General features: G+C 41.8%; 2 protein-coding genes across 2 annotated transcripts in view; both read left to right on the top strand.

The window, feature by feature from the left end:
• Positions 1-83: 83 nt before the first annotated feature.
• On the top strand, positions 84-4,846 carry Mrpl1 (mitochondrial ribosomal protein L1). Its single transcript, XM_070670166.1, has 8 exons — positions 84-244; positions 459-651; positions 1,103-1,313; positions 1,393-1,572; positions 1,695-1,809; positions 1,961-2,079; positions 2,182-2,279; positions 2,373-4,846. Exons 1-8 carry the CDS (start codon positions 226-228, stop codon positions 2,497-2,499), a joined length of 1,062 nt encoding a protein of 353 aa, XP_070526267.1. The 5' UTR covers positions 84-225; the 3' UTR covers positions 2,500-4,846.
• Cad99c (cadherin 99C) overlaps positions 4,479-10,223 on the top strand; it is a 92,107-nt gene continuing 86,362 nt past the window's right edge. Inside the window, exon 1 of the mRNA XM_070670149.1 lies at positions 4,479-4,620. Coding sequence (XP_070526250.1) covers positions 4,588-4,620 — 33 coding nt within the window. The 5' untranslated portion in view covers positions 4,479-4,587. The remainder of the gene's footprint in view (positions 4,621-10,223) is intronic.

Below are 10,223 nucleotides of genomic sequence, written 5' to 3'. Positions count from 1 at the left end.
ATTTTTATCGATTAGAAATAAACTTGTAAAATGTGTTTAAGATACAATTAATTTTGTAATTAAAATTATAAGAAATGATTTATCAGAGTGATTGCGCTTGAGAGAAAAAGTTAGGACTTTTTACTATAGTTTACGGAAAGTAGCCGCATCGTGAAAATTCGCGTATTCCATTATATTCCCTATCTATAACGTTGTTACTTTATGCTCCTGCTTTCTTGGTAAAACATGGCGGCCGCGGTTAATGGTACACGTTTTATTATATTTTTTAAAGTATCTCGTTAATAATGTACGGAAAAATAATTATTAAATACTTCAGTTCTTGTTTGACGAGTGTAAAAATTGTTGATAAGTGTTTAGTCTAATTAATCATTGTATATAATATAACCTCGAATAACATTTTCAATGAGCCCAATAGTCGAGACAATGTTATTTTTTCTAAAAGTAGTTTTGTTTTACAGGGTGGCTGTTAAATAATTTTGCTGCAACTTATAAGCATGTGACGTACCTCAATTTTTGCCCCATCAACTTTTTACAAGCCCGAAACTATGCTGCTAGGAAAGGTACAAGAGAAAAGGCACGGAAGAAAAAAGTAAAAGTAGTTGTTGAAAAAGTAGGATTTATTCCGCACGATCAAAGAGCGTTGGCAAGGGAGTAAGTATGTTTCCGTACCATATATACAGGGTGTATCATTCCATATTGACAAACTGTCAGAGTTAGATAGGTCTCGTGGATACAAGTTAATAAGTCCTGTGCCGTTTTGCAAAATTCTCAATAGTTATTGAGAAAAAAATTAATTTGTCTAGCGCAAGAGCGACAAGGAAGCTACGCGTGAGTGAGCGCGACAGGCGACGGCACCATTTTTAGCTACTCGCCTGTCGCGCTCACTCATGCGTAGCTTCTTTGTCGCTCTTGCGCTAGACAAATTAATTTTTTTCTCAATAACTATTGAGAATTTTGCAAAACGGCACAGGACTTATTAACTTGTATCCACGAGACCTATCTAACTCTGACAGTTTGTCAATATGGAATGATACACCCTGTATATACATATATGAAAATATCGATGCTAATATATTAATAACAATTTGTTTTATGGTATCAGTAAGAATAAAAAAAAACTTGAAGAAAAAGATATTATATTCGATGATAGCAAGAAGCCAGATCCAGAAGATAATGTATGGATTTGCGAACGTCATAAATTAAAAATTTATTCATTTGAAGAAGCAATACAGAGTCATCGCGAAACACACCATCCTACTATATATAATATGCCAAATGCACCTATTAGTGCTTTTATTGAATTGGATATGCAGGTGAAAAGAAAAGAGACATATATGTAAAGTATATAAAATTTATATACAATGAGACTAAATATTAATTATATGTTATTAGGGTGTGAAAAAGACGAAATTTGTTGATACTTTTTCACGAGTAGTATGCCTACCTCATACATTCAATCATGGTCAAAACAGAAAAATATTAGCATTCTGTAAGACTACTGAAATGGAGGATATTGCAAAAGAAGCTGGAGCTGACTTTACTGGTGGTAAACCATTAATAAAGCAGGTTCAGGTGAGGAAATATATTTACTTATTATTGTTTTTTAAAATAAATTATGTAAAAAATTATTGTAAAAAGTTTTTTTTTAATTATATCTTAATTAATTTTCGCTGATAAAATTTTTATTATTTTAGAATGGAGCTTTTTCAGTGAAAGATTATGATGTTATTGTATCAGAACCTAGTATTTTACCTGATTTGTTGTTAGTTAGAGGACTTATGAAGAAGAACTTCCCTAGTATTAAATTAGGTTAGTAGAGATATATAATTGTATTTTAAAATGTTCATCTTTATGATATGTTGAGTGCACTTTATATATGTGCATAAATACATTATTATCGTAAAATGTATATACTTCGCAATAATTTGTATGTTTTTTATCGTATGACTTGTTTTATTAGGTACTTTAAATTCCGATATAAAAATGGTCGTAAATAAATTTCGAAATGGTATAAAATATACAGCAAAGCCACATGATTTGTTAAAATCATATGGGACCACTGATGTTATATTTGGAACAGTAAGTTTTTAATATCATTTATATATAGAATTATTTTTTATTATTACAAATATTAATGTTAGTGATTATAAGCAGCTTAAAAAAATTACTGTTTTATTACAGCTTGACATGGATACGAAACAATTGGAGGAAAATTTTGCTGCCATTGTTTTAGATATTAATAATGCAAAACCAAAACGACCAGGACCTTTTATTACAAGGTAATATTAAAAATTGTTAACATTATTATTATTTTTTACATAATGTGATTATGTTTTTATATATATATTATAATTATATTATTGTTTTAACAGAACTCGTATTATATGTCCACCATCACCAGAACAACTTAAAGTTGACTTCGAACAATATCTCCCTAAAGTCATTGAAGCAGAGGAAGAAGTAGATGAAAAGCAAGATGCGGTTATTGCATCTCATTAATTTCATATGGTTATCAATAAAATAATGTCTACAGTTATGCATACGTACAAATTGTGATCATGCTTACTGATGGTAAGAATCTGTTTTCCTCCTATTGCATTAACGAGGCTTAACGGTACATAGATTCCATTTCTAAAGAAATGTTAAACTTTCGAACTTTAAAAGTTTTAGTTTAAATTAAAAAGAAACCTAAATTATTAATAAAATTGACAGAAATGTATACTACAGCAATGAGAAAGTACAGAAAAGTAATTATATTTGCATCTTAAAATTTATAATTATCGCAGCACGAAGTATTGGAATTTTCTTATTGCTCATAGCTGCATTTAGTTTGACCGTAATAATCCTTCACCTAAAGGCATATAATTATGCGGGACGTAATCTCGTTAACGTAGATAGAACATGATGACTATGGTCTACCGCTTGTGCGTAATAAGCCACGGTGTAAGCACATGGAGGGAGACAGAAATGGCTTGAGAGCCAGCAGTGCCCTAAGCAATATATTTACTACTAATGAATACCGCGAGGTTCTACTTCATTGAACGAGCTATTGTATACGCAGAGGCTTCGGTGATAAAGCGCTTATCGATATTTAACTTCAATATGTCAGACCTGATGAAATCTTATAGCTTTCTCATGACCTAATACGAAGCCCTTGCATACGCGAGTCTTTACAAACGCGAGGCTTTTGTAAATCGTTAATTAATATATCGATGAGTTTCGCAGCGAAAGTTTCTATACAGAAATAGACTTTCCAAGCGAAATTCTAAATTTATTTATTGTAACGCTCTCGCACATGCATTGCAACAAAAATATTTAATTATTGTTCTTTTTTTTTTTTTTGCATTAAAATTTTCATGGGATTTAAGATTCTTTTATGAGGATCTTATAGACAGGTAATATCTGTCGTTAATGATTAGGGAAGATTTTCTTTATTAGCATATTATCTAATAGCTCGTCGAGATTATTTTTAGATTATTTATTTCTGTCTTGGCGTTTGTGAGAGCGAGAGCGAGAGCGAGAACCTTGACGTGAGCGTTCAGAGGAGATAAAACTACCACCCATAAAAAAAAAAAAAAAAAAGTGTAAACGAAACGTTGAGACGTAAGAGTTTCGGCCATATGTAGTGGTCAACTTTGTCAGCGACTTAAAATGGCTGCTCGAGTTCCCGCCGTGATTCGTCGCTTTCTTCGCGCCGTAGGGTTCTTACGGAATTTCGTGCGTAATGATGGAGTTACGGGCGCGACCGTTACTGTTTGAACGCGACGGTGCACTTTCACACGCGCGCGTCACCCAGATCGTCCACCGGGGACTGCCGTCTTCGCGGGAAACGCACGGTGCGTGCCGTGCGTGCGGGCGCGAGGAGCGAAGGAGGACGAAGAAGAAGCGAAGTAGTAGGAGCGGAGGCAAGTGAAGCGAAGGAAACGCGAATGGAGAACACGGTGAGCGGCGACCGGCGACCGGTGGTGGTGCGGCGACGAACGATCGGTGGAGGGGCAACGGCTTGCCTACCTGCCGGTCTCGGGCTCAGTCGGTGTCCGCCAGGTTGAAAATCCGTCCGTAGCTTGTCTTGCACTTCTTAACTAGCGCGATCGTGTGCGCGAACCGGCACCCGTCCGTTCATTCCCCGAGCAAGAAAACCGGCGTCGTCGTCGAAGACCTGGCTACTACCGAGAGGGTGATAAGCTCTCTTCCTTTACCTGACTATCGATCCGCCGATTGATCCCTCTCGGTATGCCGGCGCTCGCGCGGGATTTCCGAAGATAAAAGAATCCTCTGCTCGCGTCGACCGAAAAATCTTGTACCCGAACCGGAAAAGCCTCGCGTCTTGTGTGTGGAAAAGTGGGAAGAGACGTATGCGCGTTAGGTACGCGTTAGGTACGCATCTTTTCGTGTGCTAGTGTATGGTGTGATACGGTGTGACTGTGTGAGGGATGCTACGCTAAGACGAGAGCGAAGGAAAACGAAAAAGAATAGCACAAAAAGAAAGGGAGACATCAAGACGGCGACTTCAAGTTTCACTCTCGACGCCAGGTGCCCTGATTGTTCTTTCTAGACATGCTGAATGGCCAACAACTGCGACATTAGATGACATATAGGCGCACACGTGCACCAGTCATGGTAAGTTTGCACAAATCACCTTTGGCTCGGTGCAGGCGCTCTGCAAAACCGAGCCAGACAGTTCTCGAATGTCGGTACTGCGAAGTGGATGCAGCATCAGTCTGGAGCCAACTATTTCAACTTCTAATTAGCGCTACGTGTCGCCAAGGTTACTTCGTTTACTCATAGAATTACATTACTTCACGGTAATAAATGAACCAGGGACTCGTACGAGCAATCAATTAAAGATGTATATCTTATTTCTGTGCAAACCGGAGCCTAACAACATTTGCTCATCCTTTCAATCCAATTTATATAACTTCTGCCCCCGCTCTGTATCGTTATCACCTTCCCTCTGGCGTACATTCTCTTATCACGCATACATTCCATTTCAATTACTTAAAACTTTTTAACCCATTCCATGATAAAAAAAAAAAGCCTCTCCCAGAGTTGTGTTGCATCCAACTTCCCGACTACCATTTATATTCTTAAGATATTCATGTAATTTGATCAAAGTGACCAGCAGCGAGTGTTGCGAGACCGCAACGCTTCCCACCCACATTAACACCGCGTCTCCTACGATTTTTACCTTACTTAGACTTTGATCTTATATTTATCTCCGCAACTTGGGGCGGGGGCGGGGGCGGGGGGGAGAAAACCGAGGGGAAGCGTATTCACACGCATTCAGATTATGCGTGCGGTTGCCCTCACGTGCGCCGGGTTTAAAGGGCGCCTCCCAGCAAAGGGTCGGCGCGGGTGGGGAAGCGGGTTTAGGTCGGGCCCCTGATATCTTTATTTCGCGAGCTGCGAGAAAGGAAGCGCGCGAGGTGCGCCGTCTCCGTTCGGTACGCGACGCCCGTAATTTGCTGCCACGAGAGTGTGCCACCTTCCGCCGAAAGTTTTCGCACGATACAATTCGCGAGCCGCCCTAGCCATCTTTTTGCGTGGCTGAAACAAACGGCACTCGCGACGAGAAAGTATTTACGTAAGGCCGGCCGGTGACAAGTCGCCCAAAGTGGCGGTCGTATCGTGGCTGCTAATCGCGATACGTAAATATAATCGTACAAATTGAGAGACGTCGATTGGGGGACCACGTTCGCGTTTGGCAAACACTTTCGTTTGTTTCGCTACCGTCGACTGTTTTACAAATCGTTGCAGCAGACTCGAGCCCTCGTAGAAATATTAAAACTTAAACGTGGCGATAAATTCTATTTTTTTTTTTTTTTTAATTTTGAATATTATAATTCAGCGTGTCTTTAATTAGTCATCGGCATTTATTTGGCAGTCTTAAATTGAGAATTTTTATAAAGGGAACTGGTATTACGGATAGTTAACAGCAGCCGCCGCTGTGTTTCTTGCATCTTTTATGGAACGGCTTTTTCTGAGTAGTTTTTTTTTTTTTTTTTTTTTTTTTTCGTGCGAAGAAAAAAAGAAGAAAAATTTTCCGCGCCGCGGAGGATTAATTCTGCGCGGATAGATCCCGGACTAACGCATTATGCAAACGGCGCGCGTGAGTTGCGTGTCTTGATTTATTATTTTGCCGCGACGTTCCGTCGGATCGTTGCGTGCTACTTATCGCCCGAGTCCCGATCCAAATTCATAAGCAGTCGTCTGCAATTTACTCTTCGATAAGTATACGCCGCGCGTCGCGAGCTCCCTATTTCCAGCCCGATGACCATCTCGAGCTTGTTAATTTATATGTGCGAAGATTCAATTTGCAACAAACGCGTTTCGATCCACACTGGCTCTCCCAATGGGAGCAACCTAGATTGCCCTTTTTCCGAAGGACGATCGTCCGGCGAGCCGCACTGAAACTCTCGAGGGACACTGATATCGTTATCGATATTGCAAGCGTCTTTAAAAAATTATCAGCCTCGAGTACCTGCAATGCAGCCGCCGCGAGCGCGATGATAGATTTTTTTAAGCGAGTTTTACGTTCTCTTCGATGTTTTTTTTAATTTTAATTTTTTTTTTTTTTATTATGAAAGACTATCGGAACTCTGACTGGCCGAGATTTTTTTTTTTTTTTTTTAATGCATCCTCTCGGGCATCGCGTCGCGAAGTCACGCGAGGCGAGAGATCGCTGTGCATCGCAAGGTCTAAAGTACCAATAATTTCTTAACTGTGTCACGATACGGTGTCCTTTCGCGAGGCAAGCCCGAGGTCGAAAAATCGGATGGTATCCGCTGACAGTAAAAGGCAGCGGCGTGTCCCTCGTGAAAACGCGAGTACGTTAATTAACCGGGTTTCATTTATAAATTATTATTAGCGTATCGGTGCGTACGGTTAATATCGTAATCGAGGGTGTCTCGCGCTTTTCAAATCAACCAGACCGAGCCGCGACATTTATCGCGCATTTGCATTTCGTTATAATTCCATACCGACAGCCCGATGAATTCGAAATAGCTTTATCTGATTATTACACGTTGTCGCGGCGAGAAATACTTCACAACCGGAATCCTAAGCTGAACTGTGAATAGAATGGGAATAGAAAATTACCCGCGCGCACACGTCGGTGTAAGTTTCTCGGAAGATGCATACGGCATAAACGTGCTAAGGTGTTACGTAAAGAATAAAATTTTGAAGTGAGTACTGAGAAAACGGTATCGCGCTATTGCGAGCTTCTCGCTATTATACTACGAGCTCGTATTATTATAAGAAAAACGTTACGTTGATTTGATCGCATTAATTCAATGTCAGCAGCGCTTTGAATTTTTTTTTTTTATCGAAGGGCGAAAATGTATATTTCGCAAATTGATCGCGATTTTATGGCGAGGGAATAATTATCATTTTTAATTATTATTTTTAGACACGCAAGTTTCATACACACACGCATATATATACATATATACACATCATCTTATTACATTTGTAATTTATCGAACGAAATGCTCCGTCCTGAAATACGCTCGCAATCGCGTCTATAAGAGAGAAATACCGGTTATAAGTATGATTTAAGTCTACATCGTTCTCCTGGCGCTTCGTATCTTGCCCGATACGCTTTTATCCGCGGTATGAATCTCACGCAGATGCTGTTCGCGGGGTTGTCACGCATTTCTTAGCAACGATCTTAATAGATCGCGGGGTATCGGCGTATCGACGGGCGAACAGATCGATTCCGGATCATTATCCCGTCGGGGCGAGGGGGGAGGGGCCCGTTTTATTAACACACGCGCCGCGAGATTACCTACGGTTTTGCGTATACGCGCGCGTGTCCAGGCGAGGGCCAGTCATGCGTGCCGGATTGCCGCAAAACCTGGTTGCAGAAACGAATACTAATCACACGGGGGCCGCGGTGGGGTAGAAAAAGCGGAAGGGATCAAAAACGTGTCACCGTCGATTTTTTTTCTATTTTTTTTTTTTTCTATTTTTTTTTTCCCTTTCTTTCGCTTTCATCCAGTTATCCCCGATCGGCACGCGCTCCGCGTGTTTCTATCCTAATTGCATCTTGCGACGCTCGGGAGAGAACCCGCGAACGTAGACGCACGTGTTCCGCTTTAGGACCGCGGTGTTTCTCTTTCTCTCCGTCCGTTTCGTTTCCACGCTCGTTTCGCCGGAAAATTGCAAATCGCCGATTTTCGTGGGAGCGCGCGCACGGCGACGACGAGCTCGCGAATCCGCGCTGGTTTTCCCTTCCGCGTGAACTTATCGGCGACCCCGCCGCGATAAGGTCGTGGGATCGGGTACGACCGCGGCGCTAATGCACGGCGTTTCTAATGCATTCTGATATGTGCGCCGAGGGAAAACTCCGGGCGGGACAGATACGCTTTGACGTAATGCGATCGCGCAATCGTGCCTCGCTCGGCCGGTCCGTTTGTCTGCCGCGGCCGGACTCTTTTCCTCCTTTCTCGAACGCGTTTGCGCCGACGGTTGCGCGATCCAGTTTCACGACGGCACGATAAATACCGAAAATCTCTCGCCCTCCGGCAGATCGGCTCGTGGCGAATTCGCCTCGCACGGCTCGTTGAGTAGGTACTTTTGATAAACTATTGTGCACCAAGTTTTTCAATTGCTTCTCGATACCAGGCGCTATAATTACCTATAATCACCGTTGTTTCTGATATACATCAGTCTGCCGGTAATGGAGCGCAGTTCAACGACAGGAGAAACGATCGTTATGTTCGTGATTTTAGATTGCTAAACGTTTTACGCAATGGCATCTCGATTCATAACTTTCTACTCAATTTCAAGGCTATTTTGGTAAGATCTCAATTTGATATTTGATCATCGAGGTGTTCACATTGTTGGAGATAAAAAAAAGAGAAAAAAAAAAAAAGAAAAGAGTTGATGGTTAAAAACTAGTCGCAAGTTCATTTATATTTCATTCCTCTCGGAGTTGACGACGCTTTCCAGGGCGCCCGGCGGAGAAGCGCAGGAATATCTTTATTGTCACGAGGCGGAGGAATAACTGAAGTGGTAAAGTAGCGATAGTTATTAGCGATTCGCTGCAAAATGCCAGCGTGACATTCACGCGGAGGAAAGTCTAAATGCGCGAGCGGTGACGGCGAGGTGCGGGGCAGGGTAGACGAGAAGGCAGGTATATCAACCGAGGAAAAATGACGGATACGAAGCGGTTATGTGCCAGGTCGACCGGTTCTTCTTGTTACTCACTTCCTTCGCGAGACATATACTGGGTGACGATGACAACGCGCTCGTCCGCTGCTTTTAACCGCGACTTCGAGCCGCATCTTTGTCGCAAGAAAACGAAACGCACCTTCGTCGCGAAGCGTCTCGCAAAGATATCGACGGATTCGAGCGATCCCTCGACTAGATAATCGAAATAAAAAAAAAATAAACTGCAATCAACGGCCTAGCTTTTACGTAATTAATGACGAATTAATCGACAAGCGAGAAGAAGCGGAACTTCGTAAAACTCGTCACGTCGGCGGGGTTCGGTTCGGTTCGGCGGGGACTAAAAGCGTGGAATCGAATAAAAGTCTGGGATCTCGGTACATATATTACTGCGTAATTACAAACGCGTTTTAGATAGGAACTAGCCGAGGATTCCTTAAGGACCAGGTTTTCTTTTCAAGTCGCTTTAATTGCTCGTTGAAATGCAGAGAGAATCTAATGTATTTATCTTGTCATGGTCAATCAATTATCAATTATTAGTATCATTATTCGTCCGCGAGCGTCGGCTATCCGTGGCGCAAACAGGAAGGGTTGCGTAAGTGGCGTTGGATAAGTGTTAAATAATCTCTGTCGCCGGGTCCGTCGCGCGGATCCTTTATTAGCAACGGTAGTCGGTGCGGATTATTAAATTCGCCGTAAACCGCATCGAATGGCTGAGCTTTGACAGGTGCGAATAATCGACACGCGTGATTACAAAGAGCGATGACGACATTGTGATTCGTTAATTGCAAAGGAGCCGTCGGAATCGGGCGATCGAAATTCCATCGATAGGCGTGTCGGATATACGAACGCGGACGTTTCGTCGATCTATAAATTCTATATATGTCGAATGCTTGGTGACGGTTCTGTACGAGCGTATACCACGTTTCTTTTTTTTTTTTTTTTTCTTCTCGCGAGGCGATAGTTTCAATAAATTCATTAACGCGCTTCAAGACGGTGTGAGAAGTTAACGCGCCTAACGAGATAGAGATCCGCTCCAGCGAAGCTATCTT

This window comes from Cardiocondyla obscurior, linkage group LG20 (assembly GCF_019399895.1).
Source record: "Cardiocondyla obscurior isolate alpha-2009 linkage group LG20, Cobs3.1, whole genome shotgun sequence".
Classification (NCBI taxonomy): domain Eukaryota; kingdom Metazoa; phylum Arthropoda; class Insecta; order Hymenoptera; family Formicidae; genus Cardiocondyla; species Cardiocondyla obscurior.
This window is presented reverse-complemented; position numbering and strand designations above follow the sequence as displayed.